Source organism: Sturnira hondurensis, unplaced genomic scaffold (assembly GCF_014824575.4).
Source record: "Sturnira hondurensis isolate 20B ecotype Veracruz unplaced genomic scaffold, ASM1482457v3 Scaffold0022215, whole genome shotgun sequence".
Taxonomy (NCBI): Eukaryota; Metazoa; Chordata; class Mammalia; order Chiroptera; family Phyllostomidae; genus Sturnira; species Sturnira hondurensis.
In genome coordinates, this window is record NW_028094846.1 from 9,310,544 (window position 1) to 9,333,538 (window position 22,995).

Sequence of the window (22,995 nt, forward strand, 5' to 3'; positions counted from 1 at the left end):
TAGTGCGTTTTGAAGACTGCACTCTGTGGAGAAGAATGATAAATAAAAAGCATGATTTTATTTTATGATTATTTTTTATTTTTTTATAATCTTTATTATATTTTTCTATTACCATTTACCAGTAGTCCCCTGATATGCTGCACCCCCCTGCAATCACCTCACTGTTGTCCATGTCCATGAGGGTTTTTTTTTTCCAATTTAAAAGAGGATCCTGATATTACTTTTAGGTTTCTACAGCATTTTCAAATTTCTTGCAATTTCAGGCATTCTTATGATTTATCGGGTCTTCACAATAACCCTACAAAGTAGGTGGGGGCAATACTGGTATCCCCCATTTCTCAGAAGAGGAAACTGAGCCCCACTATGCATATAAGCCTCCCCAAGGTCACCGAGCTGATCTGTGTCAGAGCCCCAGCTTTCTGATGCCTGTCTAGATTGTGTGACAATGGCCGTGCCATCAGGCCACTGTTTAAATGGTTTCCTTTACAGGGGCCGGTGTTGCTGAAGGTTCACCCAGAATCTTCATTTTTGGTTTTTATTGCTTCATTTATGTGCTCTGGTTGTGACCTTGGATCCTTTTAGGCACTAGAGTTGGACTAACCTGCAAAAGTAAATTGCAAACGACATGCGCATTCTGAGCAGTCATGTGGCAGGAGTCCCGTCCCACAACCCCCCACCCCCCCCACCTCCCCCACACCACCCCCCGCCCCCCCGCCTCCCCCACGCCACCCCCCACCCCCCCACCCCTCCCCACCCCACCCCCGGCCTCTCTGCTCCCTGCTCAGCTCGCTGGCTCGCTGGGACTTGCTATTGTATCTCAGGCTCCAAACATCTGTCGCAAGGTTTCTGCACCTGCTTTGGCTCCACGTATTTTGTGTTCCTTTGGATTTATCTCTGAAATTTTAGACCTTTGCCTGTTTCTTAAGTTTCAGATACCCCCAACCGCAACCCCAGAGTTCCCAGACTTATTTAAGCCAAACCCCTGGCCAGGCCTGCCCCTGGCTATCATCAGAATGTGTGTGGAATGGGCTTTAAAAATGCTAAGCCTGTTAGATGATTCTTTACTCTTGGGGAAGAAAACATAAACATTTTCAGATGGTTGGCTGGGGTCATGGTCAAATAAAAGCCAAAGGTGAGGCTCACACTTACTGCCACCACCTGCCAGGGCATACCCTGCCGTACTCCTGCTTTCCCAAACAGATCTAGGATCATTCTAGCAAGTCTGGGGGCTTTTAGGTGGGCTTTAAGAATAGTTTTTTAATTATTTTTAGAGTACTTTTTCATTAACTTCAGGGACCTTAGGAAGTGTGATGAGCAAGCCCCTCATCCACCAGGCCTGGCTCTTCTCCAAATACCCAGACCTCCACCTGTGTGCGTGGGCGCCCTGTGCTTCTCTCCCAGCAGATCTGGTCTTGCACTGTGGTCCTGCTAATGTGACCGTGGTCAGGTCACGCGTCAGGACTTTCTGGTACGCATGGACAGGGTTCTCTTTTTTGCTCTTAGACTTTCCTAGCTGGAGATCAATGACCCAGGTATTACCTAGGTACCCTGCATTTTGCATATTGCGTAAAAGACTGCTGGGACTTGTGCGTCTGCCCGTTTCTGGAATTCCAAGCATGTTTGCCCGTTTCTGGAATTCCAAGCATGTTTCCTAACAGCAAGTGTTTTTTCACAGGAAGCAAAAGAGCAAATAGACTGACATAAAAGCCAGCATTCTAGAGGACGTCAGAACCCTCCTAGTCCCAATGCATTCTGTTAAGGAGCATTGTGGGGACCCAGAGCAGTCTCATAAGGAGGATCTGTCCAGACACACCCCTTCCCCCACCAAGGTCATGGAATGCAGAGGCACTGGCAGAATGGCCCGCTGGGCCTCCTGGATGTTGGGGAGTCAAAGCAGCGGGGCTGTGGCACCCCATCACCTCATCAGTAACCAGCTGGGGTGCAGCACCCGGGTCTCAAGAAAAGACTTCTCTCCTGGGACCTGGCCGGCAGCACTGTCAGCTCCCCCGATTGGTCTCCGAAGAATTCACTTGGACTAGTTGCTACACCCTCCCACCCAGAATACAGTTTCATAGCAGCTCATCCCATTAGCTCTCTCCCATCAAGCCCACTTCTCTCATTGTCTTGTTCTCGGCTCTGGTTATACCCGAACCAGGAGGACCCTACCTCCTTTTTCATTTGTCATTCCCTATCTGCCCACATGTGTTCAAGGACTGTCTGTATGGGGTGAAAAGTGACCCGCAACTCCTGATGCCGTCTTAGCTTCAGGAAACGGCATACTGGGATGGGTATGGGCCAGCCCAGTGGCCATGGAAAATTTCTCCCACTTTGGGGATTGTCTGATTGCCATTGGCCGCTTAGACAGGCTGGGCCATCTGTGACCGAGCCCTGGTTGGTCCACAGCAGCCAACTGCAAACCCCAGTGGGTTAGACATTCTGGGAGATCACCCAGCTCCCGCCCGCCGCTCGTTGCATCTGCCTCCTCAGTGCTCACTTTCCTCTCTCTTTGGCACCTTACTCCCGGCTTGGGCGGATTTCACCACCCGCCCTTGGCTTGCTTGGATCTGACCACCTTTTGGTTTCCACTCTGTATTTCGGCACTCTAGCACGGTTCGCCTGCCCCTTTGGCTCCAGAATCGCCCCCTGGAAGTAGGCTCTGGGGAGACTTTCTCTCAGCAACGTACGGAAATATTTTTCAGAACCAGATGAAACAGTCTCTTAAAACAAAATTGAAAATTACCTCAATACTCAGTAAGCTTGTAAGCAGACTGCTATATCAATACTTGAATTTGGCATGGTGGAATGAATATGTAGGTTTTGAAATCATCTGGTAGTCCTGCACGACCTTGGGAAGACTCACGGCTTGGTTAAGGTCAAAGGGCATAGCAAGGCTGGGCTATGGATGGAGGTGAGAAGGTGGCCTAGAGACATAGGACAGAGATGACCCTGCAGCTGGCATCGTGCTGGACTTACTATACCAGACAGCTAAGGAGTTTTGATATTTTTCAGAAAGAAGGGATGGCCGAGGGAAGGAGTATTGAAGTGATTGGGAGATAACAGGATAGGCAAAGCGCCCTTAGTTTGGGCCTTGTTTCTGTTATCTATCTATCATCTGTCTATCTATCTATCTATCTATCTGTTTATTTGGGGTGACATTGGTTTGCAAAACCACACAGGTTTCAAGTGTACAACTCAATAAAACATGATCTGCACACTATCGTGTGCCCACCATCCCAAGCAAAATCTCTGTCCATCCCCATTTTCCCCTCCTTCGCCCTCCTCCACCTCGCCCCTGCCCTCTGGCTATCGCCACACTGCTGTCTGTGTGTGTGTGTGTGTGGGGGGGTTATGTATGTAAGGGTATGTTTTTTTGGCTACTCCCTTCCCCTTCTTTCATTCAGTCTCTGGCCCCATCCCTCCCCTCTGACAGCTGTCCAGCTGTTCCATATGTCCATGCTTCTGTTTCTATTTTCTTCATCAGTTGATTTTGTTATTAGATTCCACATATTAGTGAGATCAGATGGTATTTGTCTTGCCCTGACTGGCTTATTTCATGTAGCCTAGAACAGCCTATCTTCACCCCACAAAAATGCCACAAAAATTTCTAGGCCCCTTGTTAGGAGCTCAGAATACGTTTCTCTCCGGGATAATGTTCAGCAGGGCTTACGAGATAACATTTATAAACAGCCCTCATGCACAGGTGTTTTTATGCAGAATATTTCATGTCCCCACTAAGGATGGCAGGAGAGCATCTCCAGTGACAGCGTCAGATAGCACGCAGGGTGAAGAGGCGCTTCCAAGGAGAGAAGTCACCACCTGGTGAGCAGCACGGGGGTAGCTACCACCACCTCCCTGTTACAGCCACGTAGAAATTCTCATTTTACTGCCACAATGATTTTGAGTCATGTTTTTGTAACAGTAGTAATGTTGCATAATGGCATAGATTTTGTAAAGTTCATAGAGGATTTGCTATGTATCTCAGTATTCTTATTTACTTGGCGAATTTTTTCTGTTGATATATGTTTCTAATTGCATAAGGCGAGTTCATGGAAAATGAGACCAATTATATTATTGAAATATATTTGTATCAGGGAATATCTATGTTATATAAGAATACTTAAGGGTATATATAGATCACATAGGGTTATTACTGTTTGAAAAATAAGCCAGCTGGTCAATTCAATATGGAAAATACATCAGCCCCGTATTTATAGAGCTGCTTCCTCAGATTTTAAGCAACACATATCAGATAGATGGTTTTGTCCTTTTATTTCTCTATTTATAAAGGAGTCTCCATAAAACAAATTCCTTTTAAATTATTTCTTCGTATTCAGCCCAAGTACATCTTTCTTACTTTGACTCACTCAGGAACATCTAAATGTCACTATGGCGTAGGTATCAGGATTAGGTGTGAGGCTTTGGGACGGAGTATACAAGGCTGAGTGTGCAGTCGGAGAAAATGCCTAAGATGTACCTTTGAGTTCCCAGTAAAGAGGGAGGGAGGCCTGCACCTTAAGTACAGGATTGTACATTCCAGTGTGATAAGCACAATTCCAGAAGCCTGTCGAAAGGGCCTGGGAGCAGCAAAGACCTTACCAAAGGGCCGGAGGGCACACAGCATCAGGGACCATGAACTGCATCTCCAGAAGTCTACATCTAGCCATATATAGACTCAAAGTCCTTTCCAAAGTAGCATGTTGGCTAAAGCTCTTTCCCAGAAGTATTCTGATTAGATGGTCCACTTAAACTTGTTATATGGCTTCTCTGACACTACAAGATTTCACGGTCTTCTCATGCATGATGGCATCGTACATTCCAAGGACATTCTACCTGGAGACGGAAGGGAGGGAAGCGGGAACACTCAGGGACGTGGCTGTCACGTGGCAGGCCCCTGCGCATTCTCATCATCCTTTGCACCGCCTATAACATGGGAGAGTCTTTCTTTTGAGGATTCAGTGGTTCGACTGGTTTGGAAGGACTCGGGAAGGGGAGGCTTCCTTGAGTTCTGATGCTGGGAGAGGACAGGCAATTCAGCATGTCAAATGGCAGAGGCAAGACCACGGTGGAAGGCTTCTCTGCGGACAAGGACTGGAGAGCGTGCAGGTAGCGGAGCTGCACAGCGGCTGGAGTGCCCGACAGGATCTCGGCGGCCATCTTCAGGGACTCGGAGGTGGCCTTCTCCCCTTCCGCAGCGATCATCTAGAGAACAGGCGTGAAGAAAAGTAGAGTAATTTTTCTTCTTCGTTCTTTGAGAGCTTCAGTCACTACTCAGCGAGTGCTGAGCATCTATTATGTGGCAGGAGCTGTTAAGCATAGAACAGACAGTCTTCGTTTTTTAGGGTCTTGCTCTAGGGGACACAGAGTACACTATTAACTGTAAATTAGGACAGAATTTGTTAAGGACTCTGGCAAGTAGAGAGAAGTGTTAGGGGAGTTATTAATTATGACTGGTGGGCCCTGGAAGATTAGTAGGGTTTTGCATATAGAGAGAAGTTTGGCCGATGTCCCAGGCAAAAACATGGAATCCTGAAAGGGTGACTCCCAACTGAAGCAAAATGAATGCTTTTCATTTTGAAATCGCAAATGTAAGCATTTGAGAAGAAAAAGGACCCATGTCACCACCTAAGTCCCACCCTAAAGTGGGCAGAGGACTCAACACAGCTCTGCCCAGGGCACATCTCCCTCCCCTTCCTCTCCACTCCCCCCAGCTGGCAACCTTCTCTGTGGCTAGGGGTTCCCTCACCCTGCTTTCTCTTCTTTGAAGGGAACCAGCCTCCCCTTCAGTTTTCACAGTCCGCTTCCCTGCGCCCCTTCCCACCCACACAACTTGGGAGCTGCTGGCGGCCACATCTTCCTCCTCACTGGCACGTCTGAGTAGACTCTATGGGTCGCACAGCCAGGGTCGCACAGACCCTGGTGTCGAGGGAATGGCCCTGATCCAGGCTTTTGTCCCTCCAGAGCTTGCACAGAGCTGGGGAGACAGGTCTGGGTGTCATTAACCTAGGGGTGACAGGGGACTCATATTACCCAGGAAAGCGGCCAGTGTAAGAGAAGAAGGATGAAGAGTGGTAAGAAGCCTTCAGGGAGAGCGAGCAAAGGCAAGACTCAAGAGGGAGGAGAGGGTCACCACTACCAACGGCCTCAGACGGAGGGTGTGATGGGGAGATGCCACATTACTCAGTTAGAGCTACTAACCACACTTTGGGCCAGCGATTTTAATAGAGTTGGTTGGGGTGGGAGGCACAAGGCAGATCCCTCCCAGAGCCTGGATGAATGGGGGTGGGGTGGGAGTTAGTACATGAGGAAGCAGAGGGAAAACGCTCTGCGTGAGCAGGCCATTTGGATTTTCCAGGGCTCCTCAAAGAACAGCCCCGCGGGAGGATGGCCTGCGGGGCGCTGGCTCACCCGCACCCTGGCCTGTCTCTGCGCTTCGGCTTCCACGGCCAGGGAGTGTTGGAGCCCCGCAGGCAGCCTCACGTCCTTACTGGAAAAGAAAGAATGTGGTTAGGTAGGTGGGCGGCACTGCTTTTAGCAGTCAGAGTTCCCGGACAGTCTCACCTCTCTCCCTGCTGTTGTTCCACGCTGCACGGCAGATTCTGATCTAACGGAGCACCGTCCCAGGGTCTCTGTTTAGACAGTGGGCAGACTATCTCAAGGGGCAATGCCTCCAATGCAAATTTTTATCATCACTGATGCTACGTACAGTAGAGCTATGGTGTTCTCTCTCCATGTGAAACACATTTTGTGTTGATGGATTATGTTGGTTGTTTCCACTTAGTTTAATCTAAATCCCAGCTATTAAAATTGGGCAATAAAAAAAAAAGCCTTGAAGAGCCATGCCATAATAATAAGGGAGTCGTCTACGTTAATACAAGAGAAGTGACCCTGGAAACAGTAGAACTGATTTCCTAAGAACAATACTTAATGTATTGCATAAAAGACGCAAAATTTTATTGTTATCCTGAATGTGACTATGAAAATACATAGACAGAAAACAGTCTGGCAGTTCCTCAGAAAGTTAAATACAGAACTTACTGTACGACCCAGTAATTCTACGCGTAGGTATCTACCCGAGAGAACTGAAGACATGTTCACAGGGAAACTAGCACATGAATGAATGTTCATCACAGCACCATTCATAACAGCCCCAGAGTGGAAACGATGCGAGTGCCCATTAGTCAGTCAGTAGCAAAATGCGGTGCGGTCATACCATGGAATAACGTTCAACCATAGAAAGGGGTGGCATCCTGATTCACCCTACCACGTGGATGAACCTCGGAGACATAACGGCCACCTATTGTAGAACCGCATTTATATGAAATGGCCAGAATAGGCAAGCCCAGAGAGAGCGCAGATTAGTGGTTAGCAGGGGCTGGGGGGTGAGGGGAAAATGAGGAGTTCCTGCTTAATGGATGTAGGCTTTCTTTTGGGGGTGATAAAAATGTTCTAGAATTGGATGGTAGCAATGGCCGCAACACTTGGTGAATATACTAAAAACCACTGAATTGTACTTTAATATGGTTTAAACGATGAGTTTTTAAAATTTTACATATCTTTTTAAAATCATTTTTATTTTTAATTACAGTTGACATGTATTATTATATTAGTTTCAGGTATAGATGCCAGTGGTCAAATATTATGTAACTTAATAAATGATCATAAAAGCTGAGTTGTATTTCAAAACATTTTTTAATCCATAGAGAGAAAATGTGAAAGTAATTTGCCCCACTGTCACGGTGATTGTGAATGTGTATGAGATGACTGCCATTTTTTTCTATTTTCCCCCTAAAATATATTGAGTCAACTCATTCAATGAAAATAAGTTATCAAATAAAAATTTTAAATGAAACCAAAATATTTCAATTTTTCACTTTGTTCTTCCCCATTCATTTCCTACCCACATTTCTGTTCTCTCCACTTTGAGTCCCCAAATACAGGTCACTGAATCCAAGGCCACCTGTGAAGGGAAGAGTTGAGATGTCAGTGACAACCTCAGGGGGGCGAGGGTGGGGAGTGGGCGCTGTAAGTGTCCTTCTGGAGGGGAGCAGAGGGAGCCCTGACTTTGGAAGAGAAGGTGAGGTGGGGGTGGAAATGGAAAGCCCGGCAGTGTACGTTGAAGATGGAGGAAGGACCGTGAACTGAGAAAGGCAAGGAAATGGAGTCTCCTTTCAGAACCTCCATTAGAAACCAGCCCTGCTGACTTTGACCTTGACTTTGGCCCAGTGAAACTGATTTTGGACTTCTGGCCTTCAAAGCTGTTAAAGATTAAATTGACTTTGTTTTAAGCCACCAAATTCGTGGTAATTTGTAATAAAAGCAATGGGAAGTAACACAGATGGTGTAGTTGTTAAGCCTGTTTTAAAAAATGCATTTATTAGGCCCTGCCAGTGTGGCTCAGTTGGTTGGAATGTCGTCCCACAACCCAAAAGTTTCTATGGTTCAATCCCTGGTAGGGGTACATGCAGATTTGCTCCCTGGGCAGGGTGTGTATAGGAGGCAACAAGTCGATGTTTCTCTCGCATCAGTGTTTCTCTCTCTTGTCTGCTCTCTCTCTCTCTCCCTTTCTCTCTCTCTAAAAAGAGCAACAAAAATGTCCTCAGGTGAGGCTAAAAACAAAATAAAATAATATGCATTTATTGGAGAACCAGAGTCTGTAGCCTCGGTTCCAAATGGCTTTCAATGACAGGTGCTGGCTCATCCTTCCTACTGGCGGCTTCCATCCCCAGCACGTCCCAGTCCCAGGAGGCAGGAGAAAATAAACTGTGGGTTCTGGAAAAAGGGACAAGGCATGGAGCTCCATGTGTGCATTCACATTCTTTTCCCTTTTAATAATATCTGATGATTTCTTAGTGGCTGGATAACTAATAACTTAGTGCATTGAGAATCCTGAGAAGACTGGCTCATTGGGAGGTTGGTGAGAGGAAGGAATGTTGCAAAAGAGTCACAGAGGAGGCGGCATCTTAACAAACAAGTAGGATTTGCCTGTGGGGAAAAGGGAAGTATTCCCTGCAGAGGAAGCAGCCTAAACAGAGGCATGGCAGCTGGAGAAATGCTATGTAGGCGGCAGTATCAGGTACACTGGGGGAAGGACAGCAAGAGGCGAGGCCGAGACAGCAGGACCATTTCTTCTGGACCAAAACACGTCAGGCTGCTGTGTGGCAGCCGTGTGGCAGGTACTGAGGACAAAGCAGTGAGTAAAATGTGACCCCTGTCATTATGGAGTTCAGAGCCTGGGAAGACAAATGGATAAATACATAAAGTATAATTCAAGGTAACAAGGCAAGCTGGAATATCAAGAGTCTGGACTGGATCCCTTACCCTTTAGGAGGGGAGGGATGAGCAGGAAGAGCAGGAAGAGAGGGTGGGGGCGGGGCAGAGGGGGGAGCACACTGGGTGGTTTTGAAATTCCAGAGCAACTCCCCCAAGGGCCCGAGTCCCTCTTGTTATCACTTTTCCTCTTTTTAGACAAGATTTTATTTATTTAAATTAGAGGGGAAGGGAAGGAGAGAGAGACAGAGACAGAGAGAAATATCAGTGTGTGGTTGCCTCTCATGCGTCCCCCGCCAGGGACCAGGAACTGGCCTGCAACCCAGGCATGTGCCCTGACTGGGAATCGAACCGCTATCATGTGGTTCGCAGGCCCGCGCTCAATCCACTGAGCTACACCAGCCAGGGCTCTTTTTAGCTTCTTATTTCCTGGTTCCTTCCCTTTTCCAGGAGGAGGCTAATCACCATTTTGTCAGTAAAAAGTGGGGCAACTCACAAACTTTCTCCGTCTTCTCAGATTAGTGTCTGCTCAGGCCCCACCCACATGATCACCATCAGTGCCTTTGGTCCTTAGATCCTTCTGTTTGGAGGTCCCCCTCTCTGCCAGTTGTGCGTCATAACCCCCCAACTCAGTTCTGTGCCCCACGGCCTCCTTGACAGGCCCTGGCCCTGGTGGTAGCTGCCCCCGACTAGTCAGTTTCCTGGAATCCTGCTTTGTTCTTGCCTTGCTTCTTAACACCTTGGCCAACCTGTCTGGGTAAATAATCAAAGTAGACACCTCTGCCCATGGCGGGGGTTGCTCAGCTTCCATCTGCAGGTTAGATGAAGCTGCTTGTGAGGCAGTTCTGGCCCTTTTCTCCCTCCCCTGATTCCAAATCAGTGAAATCTAGAGGGTTGGGAAATTAATTGGGTATGGGTCCATGGCATCTTTTTATCCGAAAGTGTGATTTGTACTTATCATTATTTCACTTGGTTTCCCCAACTAGACTGTGAGCTCTTGGAAACCATTCCTTCTTAACCTTGTTTGCCACCAACCCCGCCTGTCCGGCTCCCCACCCCCACCCTGCCGTCTCCCAATGCCGCCACTTTGTGCTATGTGGGCACTTGACCAGGAGTCCGAAGCACTGGAGTGGGGCTGAGAGCAAACACTGCGGCAGGAGCTGACTCACCTGTGCCAGATCGGTGACTGTGATTGGCTCAGGGTCAGTCTGGTGACCCTTCACTTACCTTTCAGCTCCTTAAAGGGTGGCGCCTTTGCCAGGGAGTGCCTGGCACATGGAAGATTCAACAAACGACCAATGAGAAGAAACAAAGAAAAGATAAAGAGAGATTTCGACACGTTCGTTCAATGTCAAATTTATCGAAGCACCTTTATATCTTGGGCGAGGCTCTTCCTCTCTAAAAGAATCTCAGCCAGGGACCGGTGTGCCAGCAGACGCTTCATGGTGGTCTGCACGAGGAACTGGACCGCCTTGGACACCTGAGCGAGACTGCTTAGCAGAAGAGAGGCGTTTTCTATCCGGTAGTAGCAGATGGCATCTATCTCCATTATAAACATGTCTTTGGTCACAACCTAGGCAGAAAAAAGAAAATGGGGAGCTTGGTTCTTTGGCTCCTTCCCCGTGCAGGGTTAGAGGAACTAAATGTGTTCAAGCGGATTCTCGGAGTAAGATTATAGCAAGAAAAAAATACCATGAATGCTTGGTTGTTGGGGACTGCCCTGCCTGGTTTCAGGAATTGTAAACCGTCTCCCATGTCTAAGGCTGTGAGTGACCTTTGGAATGCGAGCCACTGAGGAGACAAGGCTTGTCTCTGGCAGTAGATGCTGCCCCTGCTTCATCTCCCTGCCCCCAAAGTATGGTCGGATGGTCAGAGACAGGTGAGACCCCTCAGAGGAGGGGCAACCTAGGCCAGACACGATCACTTGGGAGGCCATTGTGGAAGGACTCGGTGGGGGGGGGGGGCTGCAACAAAGAGGGAGTGATGGGCCCTCACCTCCTGGCTGTGATGAAGCCCGAGTCCCCATGTCCTCTGGGAGAAGCGCTTCCTGGCTCTAATCCACTTAAGCCTAAAAACCTATGATGCGGAAGGCGGTGCAAGCCCTGTGCTGGGAATGGCGGGCTCCCTGGGTAATTAGGCCTGAGAAGGAATATGTGAAACCCGGTGAGACCGGCTTTGTTTAAGAATGCTTTTAGTTAGATGAGAAGGGCCTGAGCAGAAGAAGAGTTTATGTTCCCAAAGTTCTGCAGCCTGTTAGCTGACAGGCCCTGATTTAGAAGAAGCCCTAATGGTTCTTTGTATATGATCTACTGTTTACTGCTTGACAATGATTAATAAGCTATACCTGAACTCCTGTGCAAAAATCCCAATAAAAGCCTGACTAGGCAAAGGTTGGGGCACTCTCTCTTCCCTGGTGAGAGAGTTGCCAGGCCGCTCCGAGCCACTCTCTGGCTCTCCCCCCTAGAGGGAGTAGCCTTGCTGGCCCTTTTCCTCCACAGGACTCGGCAGTCCGTGTGAATTTGCCTCATGTCTCATCCACGACGCCGCAGGCACTGCTTGCCAGTGTACGCGTCACTTGGTCTACCTTTTATTCAAAATAGGGGTTTTTGAAGATTATGGAGTTTTTGATTAACTACGCTAAAGAACTCACAATTTAAAGGAATTCTCTTGTAAACTCTTTTGTAAAAAAAAAAAAATCAGGAAGACTTCTCCTATATGAAAAATTCAGTTGTTTACCAGGTCTTTTTGAACTGATGCCCAGAAAAATGTGCCAACAGAGAAGCATGGTACACAAGCCCTCCGGTGTTCCCCTGGGCACATGCTAGAGGGCAGGTTGGTGACACACCCCCAACACCGCGACGAGGCATCTTCTCAGTGTTTCCTTGTGCAGACACTATCACGGGACGTACTATGAGGGTTTAGCTGCAAGGATGTTATTCACAGGATTGCTTAACTGTAATCAAAGATATTGGAAACAACTTAATTTCCATAACAGGGAATTGTAAATTGTGCCCTCCCACGTTCATACAATAGAAGGCTACGTGTCCTTTTAAAATAAAAGGGTAGAAATGTAGCTGGTACATGAAAAGGTGATCAGAAAACTTGTCGGGCGAATACAGTTATGCTACCAAACAGAATGTGTGGTTTGATACGCACTCCTGTCTGTAACCATAACCACACACCTAGGTAAGTCCGAAAGGATATAGTCCAAGGAATCAACATTTATCCATAGGTGATAGGATTATAAGTATGCTTAATTTCTCCCTTTTTTACATTTCATTATCTAAAATAAGCCTTTAAAATATATATAATTTCTTCCGTCGCTGGTGTAGCTCAGTGGATTGAGCACGGGCCTGTGAAGTAAAGGGTCGCCGGTTCAATTCCCAGTCAGGGCACTTGCCAGGGTTGCAGGCCAGATCCCCAGTAGAGGACACATGAGAGGCAACTACACAATGATGTTTCTCTCCCACTCTTTCTCCTTCCCATCCTCTCTCTCTAAGAATAAATAAATAAAATATTTAAATATATATATATAATTTCTATTTATAGTTCTATCTCTCAAAAGAGAGAATGAGAAAGAAGTTATGCTGCCATAGTATGGAGTATAATGTGCTTTGCCCGAAGTCTACGGATTTAAATATTAATCCTATCTAAAAAATACTTTCACAGCAACATCCAGATGTTTCTGAGCAAATATCTGGGGACCAGAGCTTAGCCAAGTTGATATGTACAATTAACCATCACAAGTCTTTTCCCATTCATATTTTTTATGTTGCCTTCTTGTTGAGTTATAAGATTTCTTTATATGGTCTGGATATTAACCCTCTATCAGACATGTCATTTGAAAATATTTTCTTCTATTCCATAGCTTGTCTGTTCGTTGTGTTATGGCCTTTGCTCTACAGGAGTTTTTAATTTTGATGGAGTTCAATTTCTAGTTCTCTTTTCTACTTTCTGTCTTCAATAATCGTTTTGCCCTGGATTGAAACTGGTAGCATTGACAGCTCAGCCATGTGAAATGTAGGAAGAAAAATCCATCGTTCGGCTCACCTCGTGAAAGGGTATCTCCAAGGTCTGGAGACGGAGGTCGACCTTGTGGTAGGTATCCAGGCAGGGCAGGAAGAAGAAAAGGCCTGGAAGCGAGTGGGGGAGGAGAAGGTGACAGGTGAGTGCCTCCGTGTTACTCCAGCCAGCCTGGCCCTGGCATTTAGCTCTCTGCACCCATCCATCTTCTCTCTGGGTCAATGGGTGACCTGGCAGGATTTCTTACAACCCGTGTTACAAACAGCAGATCAGAACATGGAGACGCCACGAATGAAGTCACTTCATGTAATCAGAGGTCTGTGTTGCAAATACACATGAATTGAAGAAATTGGCACGTCTATAGCGGGTTCTTACCAGGGCCTTTGGCTCTTCCAGGAAGCAGGTGTCCTAGTCGGAGTACAATCACTCTCTCGTATTCCTGTACAACCTAAAGATAGATTCAACACTTCTGAATCAACCCAAGAAAGACAGAGAAAGTCATCAGAAGGCATTTGTGTTAGAGTAATCCCAGATATCAGGAACCTTTTGTTTTGATAACCAAGAAAAAAATACGCTGGTTTTTCAATATCTACATTTAGTAAGTATAGAATTTCAGAAACCAATGAAAAAACATATTGGCTATGTTAACCTTTGAGCCCATGAACAGAATTTTGATGAAAGAGTCATGATTAGCTAAAAAAATACTGCTTCCATGAATACCTGATATTCCCCAAATCAAAGAAATCACAGCATGCTCACTACAGCACACTCAGTCTTTATTTTCTGTGACTGCTGCATTATTAGCTTTCCTATGTATCAATTATTAGCTATTTAGCAGAAAGAGGGATCTATTTTAATACCACTTCTTATATTTTGTTTTCAACTATGAGAAACATCTCAAAATAATACCTTAATTTTCTACCTTAGGACACTAGAAATAGAAGAACAAACTCAACCTAAAGCAAGTGGAAAGAAGATAATAAAGATTGGAGTGGAAATAAATGGAGTAGAAAATAGAAAACCAGTAGAGAAAATCTGAAGAACCAAAAGCCTGTTCTTTGAAAAGATCAACAAAATTGACATTTTGCTAGAATAACCACCCCACCCCCGCCAAAAAACACACCCCACACCCCACACCCCCCAAAAAACCAGTGAAGATCAAATTGCTAAAGCCCAGAATCAAAAAGAATGATTTTAGGGACATCACTACTGTCCTTACACAAATAAATAAAATATTACAAGAGAAAGTACTATGAACTATAGACCAACAAATTAGATAACGTAGATGAAAAGGCCCAAATCATACAGATACACCAACTACCAAAACTGACTCAAGGAGAAAAAGAAAAACTAAAAGAACTAGAAGTAAAAGATTAAATTAGCGGTTTGACATTTTCCCACTGAGAAAAACACAAAATTAGATGACTTCACTGGTGAATTCTGCAAAACACTTAAAGAAAAAGTAGTACCGGTGAGTCACAAATTCTCCCCCCAAAAAACAGAAGAGGAGGAATCTTCCTAATTCATTCTCTGAGGCCAGCATTACCATGACACCATAATAAGCCATATTAAAGAATTATACACCATAACCAAGTGGGACTTATCCAAGAAACAGAGTTGGTTTAACATCCACTCGAATGTAAGACACAATATCAATAGAATAAAGGAGAAATGCCATGTGATCAGCTCAATAGATGCAGAAAAGACATTTGACAAAATGCAATGTCCTTTTATGACATAGGTGAAGAGGAAGAGGAGGAGGAGAAGGAAGAAGAGGAGGAGGAGGAGCAGTCAGCATTGGCCTCAGCAGCATCCCTAGTGTCCTAGTCAAGGACAAGCTCTTGCCAGGCAGCTCCAGACAATGACTAAGAATGGCAGGGCACCAGCGCCTGGCCACTTCCGCCCATCGCGGGACTGCTCTAGAAAGCAGACTTTGCCCTGGAGTTCCCTTTCAGACTGGCCAAGATTTTCTCCAAGCCACCCCTTCCTTTTCTCGTAGCACCAGGGGCAGACCTGCATCATCGCCTGAGGGCTTTCCCTGCCTGCTCTTGTTCTCTCTCCCGCTTAATATTGCATAGACAATGCTGCCCAATAAAGCCCTTGCTCTTCTCATTCTGTCTTGGCATGTGCTTCCCAAACCGATGCAGGTCTGCATTTACGTCAGAGACAGGCAAGTGTAACCACTTGTGGGCCAGAGATAATTGTCATTCGTGGTCCATGGGAGCTGCCTGAGAAGTGGACATCGTGATCTCTTCTGGGCCCGTCTGCCACACCATATGTGTGGTAACTGCTACTACAATGGACGTGGAAGCTCATGGCACCAGAGCACAAGCAAGGGAATGACAGTCTGGGGGAGTCAAGGAAGGCCTCACACAGCTACAGCCGAGTCAAGTCTGAAAGGAGCAAGTGCGCTCCTGGAAGGCAAGTGGGGAGGGCATTCCGTGCAGAGCAGACAGCCCGTTTGGGAACACAGAAGTACAACTGGACATGTAGTGGCTACTGAGAGGCTCCAGGAAATTACTGGGTCCTCATGGGATCTCACCTTTATGCAGAACCAGATAGAAAAGGGGAAGGTGACGATGACAAAGAGCAGGGATGTGAGGACAAGGAGCCACTCGCAGGCCCCTAACCCGGAAGACTTGGTACCTTAAACAAAGAAGAAGAAGAATATTGAAACGTCACCATCTTCACTGACTGGCAGCTGTTGGTCCTTGGTATTAGGATCCGAGCGGTTTGTAGACTTTGGTAGGCCTAGCAGGGTGAGCTGGATGTGGGGGTGGTCAGCTCACGGGGCCAGGGCACCGTCTGTGTGAAGGGCTGGGTGGGCCTGTGGCAGGTGAAGTAACCTGGCTGGTGCAGTGTGGTGCTCAGTGAGGCCGAGGAGCGGACATTGTGCTTCTTGCTGCCCTCTCCCCAGAGCCACAGAAGTCTCCCAGACGAGGGCTCAGCAAGGCCGCCTCATCCTCAGTGAGACCTTCTCATCCACTGCTTAGGGTCTTAGCCACTTGATCGCTGGAGAGACAGTGAAGCCCACACAGGTGGCAGTGCTGGGACCATGACCAGAAACCAGGGGCAGCCCTGTGCCGGGAGTGGCTTTTCCACCTCACTGTCTTACTCTAGAAGTCTGGTCCTCCCCTCCTCAGCTGTAGGTCTTGGGCAAGTTACTTAATTTCTCGGCATTTCTCCTCATCTGGGACAAGGGAATGACAATACTCAGTAAAACACCTGGGCTTCCTTCCTTGCCTCCCCGTCCACTGTGGTCTGAGCACATACAAGACCTCGAACCTCAGCATTACTGTGGCATTGAACCCAAGGACCATTTAATGACTGGGAGTTTCTGACTGATGTAAGGCCATCCGTTGGGCAAAACGGCATTAACATGGTCCCTACAACCATGGCCCTGATCGCAGGAGTCGTCCTCAAATCATTGCTCTCCATGCCCCAGCACGCACTGCAACGCTGGTGACCAGGACACCTTACAATTCCAAAGGCAGCAGAAAGCAATACAGCACACTTATTCCTTATTCAATTTCCTTTAAGCTTCATCCTATGCTTAAGGCATGATCAATATTATTCCTTTCATCCATTATAAAGAGGATTGGAAGCAGAAACATTTGTTCCTAAGGGTTGCTTCACCTGAAGAGGCCGAACAGACACCGTTCTGGGTGATTCCTGCCTGCGGCCTCACTTCCGTCTCTCTCAGCCAGCAGGGGTCCTGGCTTAGCTGAGTGTGTTCCTTGCTCCAGGCTTCGTGCACTTGGATGCAGTATCTCCTATGCCCTCACCACCCACTGCCCCGTGAGCCGCGCCTGGTGCGATCCCTAAGAATGAGCGCACGGCCAGCAAGCGGCTGAGCTGAGATTTAAACGCAGGTCTGGCTCTTCTCCACTTGCCTCTGCTGCCTCCGTTTCTAAAAAACCCGATCACCCCTAGGAAACCTTAACGTGCTTTTAGGTGGGACTGAGGGGTGGACGGAGGAGGGGAGAATAGGCCGCATAGGTGCCCTGAGCCGCGGGCTCATGCATGTCTTTACTGAAATTAGGCGCCCAAACACGCTCGAATGGCCACAGGAACCAGCGGCTGTGGGTCCTTTGCCCTGTGGTTTGGTCCCCAGCCCGGACCACGCTCCCTCCCACCTCCCACCTCCCATCCTTGGCTGGCCCCCCGAAACCAGCCATCCCGGCTGGTTAGTTGAAATTATTTGCATTTCTCTGATGCATTTGGTAGCTACTCCTGAGGAGTGGATCCAGCAGGCTCCAGCCTCTGTGGCCCTAGGCGCCGTGACTCGTTCCACTTTATCTGACATCCCTTGGGTACCACTCGGAAAGGCAGTTCTCCCTCCCGGGTCCCCAACCTGGTCGCTGTACCTTCCTCGGGCCGCTCGCTCTCCAGCACCGCCAACACCTCGGTGCCCTCCTCGCAGGAGCCCCGGACCTCATCCACGTCCACCACGGTGGCTGCGGGCGCGCGGGGCTCTGCAGGTCTCCCTGCTCGCCCGAGGTCCCGCGGCTCGCGCCCTGCATCCCGGCGCCCGCGGCCTCCACCGCCCCGCTCGGCCTTCGCCCTCTTGTTCTCCTTGTGGGGGGCCCTGCCGCCTCTCCCGTGGCCCTCTCTGGAGGAGCTCCGAGCCTTCCTCTCTGTCCTCTCCGTCCTCTCCGTCCTCTCCGTCCCCTCCATCCCCAGAGCGAAAGGGCCTGAGAGCGCGGCCCCTGCAGAGTCACCCACTGGCGCGTCCCTTGGACACACTTAATGAACCTGGGCGGGGGCGGGGGAGGGACCTGGGGCGGGTCGCCGTGCGGGGGGGCTTTGCTCCGGGCGAAGAGGGGCAGCTGCTTCTCGGACCAGTTGTAGACTGGGTGTGACTTTCAACAGTGAGACAGCGTGCAGGCCCGTGTCCCAGGTCGAGGTGTTTGACAACGTGAACGCGTCCCCTGTCGAAGATGCCTGCCGAGGGGCGGCGCAGGCGGCTGCGAAGGCCCTCGGCTGCGCTGGGCGGTCCTCGGGGNTGAGAGCGCGGCCCCTGCAGAGTCACCGACTGGCGCGTCCCTTGGACACAGTAATGAACCTGGGCGGTGGCGGGGGAGGGACCTGGGGCGGGTCGCCGTGCGGGGGGCTTTGCTCCGGGCGAAGAGGGGCAGCTGCTTCTCGGACCAGTTGTAGACTGGGTGTGACTTTCAACAGTGAGACAGCGTGCAGGCCCGTGTCCCAGGTCGAGGTGTTTGACAACGTGAACGCGTCCCCTGTCGAAGATGCCTGCCGAGGGGCGGCGCAGGCGGCTGCGAAGGCCCTCGGCTGCGCTGGGCGGTCCTCGGGGGCTGCCAGAGAGCGCGAGGGAACAGAACACGCTCCGTGTCAGGGTAGCTTCAGGGTAAAACCGGACACTGTCCCCCAAGCCCGCCCTTCCTCCCGCCTCCCCCTGGCCCCACGCTTCCTGAGAGCTCTTTAACCGGTGACCGTGTGGACGGGGCTCCAGGGGGATTTGGGTTTTAAAACCGGCAAAGGAACACTCTTTTAGAGCTCCACCCTCTCTGACATTTATTATGCCTGTATTTGTACGAATGTATTATTTTCAGTAGTGCCTGAGACTGTTCAGGTGACGCTTCTTTTTTTAACTTTATTTTTCTTGTTGACACTATGACAGAGGTCCCCATGACCCCTCTTCGCCCCCTCCACCCAGCGCCCCCCACTCACCCCTTCCCTCCCTCTAGCCATTACCGCACTGTTATCTGTGTCTACGGGTCCTGCACGTGTTCTTTGGCTAATCCCTTCACCTTCTCTCTTCCAGTCTCCCCCTCCCCTGACCTGATGGGTCCTGAAGAGTCAGAGAAGGGAAGGGATCCGATTTAACTTGTTTTGGGGGAAGGGACACTTTTGCTTTGGAGGAGGCCCTGCCCCCATGCTTCCCTGAAGAAGCAGGAGTTCCTGCCTAGGGTAGAACTAACGAGAAAGATTCCCAAGCTGCATTTGGCCCGTAGAGAGGAAGGTACCCTGATTATTCAGTATCCACTCAATACTCACTACTAAACAAAGCTAGTTTCTCATGCTGTAAAGGTTTCCCTGTTTGAAAAAGTGTGGAACTGTTGGTGCCACTTACTTTTTTCCTCTGCCTTTGATTCTGTCACAAATCCATGTGAGCTCAAGTCCTAAAGTAAACTCTTTTAAACTAAAATTTCACCTCGATTTCCACCCCAAGACTCGGGCAGGCTATCTGGGAGCGGATGCTCTCAAAACTACCCTGTCTCCCGACAAGATGGAGGGATTTCTTGCAGAAGAAACCCCGAGGAGAAAAGGCCATCTTTGGTGTTAGTAGCCACTTCGGGTGCTTGTCCTCGGTCTCTTTAGCTGCAGGCCAGGTGACAACGCACATAGACGTTCCTTCATTTTCTTCTATCCACGTGTAACAGCAATCGGTACAAGCACCTGCTTATAACAAGGGCTGTTGGGATTCAAAACGACAGTAACGATGTCCCAGAAAGTGCACCGCATTCCCTGGTGAGAAGGCCACCACACCACCCCTGAAAAGGTGGGGGGCGGGGAGTGCTGAGGCAGCACTGTGAGCCTGCAGCCCCTGCCACTTCCACTCCTGTAATGCTGTTGCTGTTTTCTTTCAGATTCCTTTTTAATTGATGCTGGTCATCCCTTTGTTGAAAACATTGTATGTGCACATTTTTAAACCCTTGATGCTTTCTTCTTGTTTGGACTTGTTCAGAGACTGACGTCTGTGGGAATGGGGTTACTGGAAGAAGGGGAGGAACCATTGAAGTTGTTGACTTCTGAGTTTGTTTCCAAGACAAAATGTCATACAAGAATTCAAGGCTTTTAAAAATCATTGCACTTATTTTACTTAGTGTTTTGAAATTTTATCGCTGGCCCTGGTCAAATGGCTTCGTTGGGTAGAGTGTTGACCAGATACACCAAAGTTGCGGTTTCATTCCCAGTCGGGACGCATATGACAAGCAACTAATAAATGCATAAATAAGGGGAGCAACAAATTCATGTTTCTCTCCCCCTTCCTCTCTGTCTCTCAAACTAATTAACCCTCCCCCCAAATATATATATAAGAAATGTTATGGCCACTTGGATAAACAAAGGAGTAAGTATCTGTGAATTATTTCATGAAAACTCTGGAATTCATTGTCATGAGATTAAATTGCAAGTCTTATTTTAGAGCTTTAGGAAACTATGGGAGCTTAAATTTGACTATTTCAATTTGACTTTGTTAAGTTTCACTTTCTCAATTTGTAGCTGGCAGACCCCAACCAGGAGGGCCCAGCAGCGGGCCAGGGACGTGATGCTGATGAGAATGGATCTGAGGCTTTGGCAGTGGGGACACCTGGATTCAGGAAATAATTCTGAGGTGGAGAATATTCAGAACTCCGTGACTACATAGGGTTGTGGCGGGCGGGGGTGGTGAGGACTTGAGAAAGATGGAGGTTTGCACCTTCACAGGCTGCGGAATCTTCTGCAGCTGCACTGACCTCAGGCACCTGCGCTGCCCAGTTGCTAAGAGAGATTGGAAAAGTCCTCATTACAAGAAAAAAATTTTATAACTATGGAGATACACGTTAACTAGATTTGTTGTGTGATCATTTGCAACATGTGCGAATATCATTATGTTGTGCACCTGAAACTCATGTCTATATGTCAAGTACATCTCAAGTACAAAAATTAAAGTACTCCTTAAGTGAGAAAAAAAAGAATCTTGAGATTCCACAGAAATAAATTTTATGTTAGAAATAGCTACATGAAATTCCTTATCAAGGCTTCTTACTGACGAGCTCATTAAATTTTTGCTACATGATAAACATGTTTACACAATTAAAAATGTGTAAGTATTTATTTTCCAGCTTTATTCAGGTATAATTAACAAATAAAAATTGCATATATTTAAGGTGTACAACATGATGATTTGATATACCCAGCGAAATGACCTGAAAAATTTTAAAACCATTTTTACAACCACTTAAAATTTTCCAACAGTTGAACTTAAAGAATTGACGATCTTTTCTATCATCAACAGATGCAATTTGATTTGGTACATCTTGGGATGATGCGAATGGATTCCAATTCCGATTAAACTCTTTTATAATGAGTACGCCAAAATAATGATGCAACCTTTGGGAGCCCAGCATGGGTATCTCGGAGAGCAGACCCAGGGCAGCTAGATGGGAGTGGGGGCTGCCCTTCTGCCAGGACACACTCCGCTAACCTCGCCCTGCCCTCCGGCCCCTTCGCTGCCCGTTGCCCCCACCGCCTCTCTTGCTGCTAAGGTTGCTCCTCCTCGCTCAGCCAGAGGGTGAGCTTCTGTGGATCCTCAGGGGAGCCCCCGAGGCAGAAGCAGGTCCTGGGCAGAGCCTAGCTTCTCTTCTTTTTTATTGAACGGATGGTGGTGACACGGGTTAATAGAGTTATATAGGTTTCAGGCCTACAATTATATAATACATCATCTATATATTGTATTGTGTGTTCACCGCCTCAAGTCATATCTCCTTCCATCACCATTTACCACCCCCCCATGCCTTCTCTCTCCCCCACCCCTCTTTCCCTCTGGTAATCACCGCGTCTATGAGCTTTTTGTATTTTTTGTGTGATCCTCCCGCCTTCTTCACCCAGCTGTGTACTTCTCCTCCCTTCCGACGGCTGTGAGTCTGTCCTCTGTGAGTCTGTTTCTCCTTTCTTAGCCGATTTCGTTCACTAGATCCCGCGTGTGAGTGAAATCATACGGTACTCGTCTCTCTCTGACTGGCTTATTTCACGGAGCACCACATTGCTCTCCAGCTCCATCCACGCTGTCAAAAAGGGCAAAATTTTCTTCTTTTTGACAGCCAAGTAGTGTTCCTTTGTGTCAATGGACCACGGCCTTTTTAGCAACTCATGCACTGATGGGCACTTGGGTGCTTCCAAATTTTGGTGATTGTGAATAATGCTGCAATGAACATAGAGGTGCAGGAACAAGGGGGACTCAAAAAACTGGAATTTATTTATAAAAAATTGTGTACTTCTTCTTACATGTTGAAACTTCAGTCACCTTCAAAGTACTCTTCATTTGATGCAATACACCTATTGAGACAGTTTTTCCAGTGCTCAAAACAGTTGTTGAATGTGTCCATTCGGATGCCTTTTCGTGTTTCTGCCATTTTTGTTCCACCTCTTACACATCAGCAAAATGTTTCCCTTTCAGGACTTTTTTCATCCATGGACACACACAAAAAAGTCGCTTGGGGTGAGATTAGGTAAATGGGGGTGGGGTGGGGCATAGGGGTCATGCCATTTCTGGTCAAAAACTGTTGAACACTCGGTGCGTTGTGGACAGGTGTACTCGTAAATCACCCATTGTGAAATGGGCAAATGCATTGGTCTTCAAAAAAAATTCACCAAAGTAGAAGGCAGCCTCTCACACCACCACCCGCTGGTAGACTGATATTGATGAGCTCCTAGAACACTCACCTAATGGGGGAAACCTGTACTATGAGGGGCTTGGCCTGCAGAAGATAATTATGGGTTTTTTTGGGGGGGGAATCCCATCTCATATTCTTTCAAATTAGTGTTTCAGTTTTCTTTGGATATAGTCCCAGAAGTGGGATCACTGGGTCATGAGGCAGTCCCATTTTAATTTTTGAGGTAACTCCATGTTGCTCTTCACAGCGGTGACACCAGTCTGCATTCCCACCAACAACCCCTCTTCTCCACATCCTCCCCAGCACT

General features: G+C 47.9%; 1 protein-coding gene across 2 annotated transcripts; it reads right to left on the reverse strand.

Annotated features, from left to right (window-relative positions):
- Window positions 1–4,327: 4,327 nt before the first annotated feature.
- Window positions 4,328–17,994, reverse strand: NPHS2 (NPHS2 stomatin family member, podocin). Of its 2 annotated transcripts, none has more exons than XM_037035171.1 (8): window positions 17,658–17,994; window positions 15,833–15,936; window positions 13,666–13,738; window positions 13,318–13,400; window positions 10,637–10,840; window positions 7,902–7,957; window positions 6,406–6,484; window positions 4,328–5,199 (listed from the first exon to the last, which is right to left on the reverse strand). In XM_037035171.1, exons 1-8 carry the CDS (start codon window positions 17,965–17,967, stop codon window positions 4,921–4,923), a joined length of 1,188 nt encoding a protein of 395 aa, XP_036891066.1. In that variant the 5' UTR covers window positions 17,968–17,994; the 3' UTR covers window positions 4,328–4,920. The 2 variants fall into 2 exon arrangements, with proteins under 2 accessions (XP_036891066.1, XP_036891067.1); XM_037035172.1 differs by lacking the exon at window positions 4,328–5,199 and adding an exon at window positions 5,216–5,348.
- Between the last annotated feature and the right edge of the window lie 5,001 nt (window positions 17,995–22,995).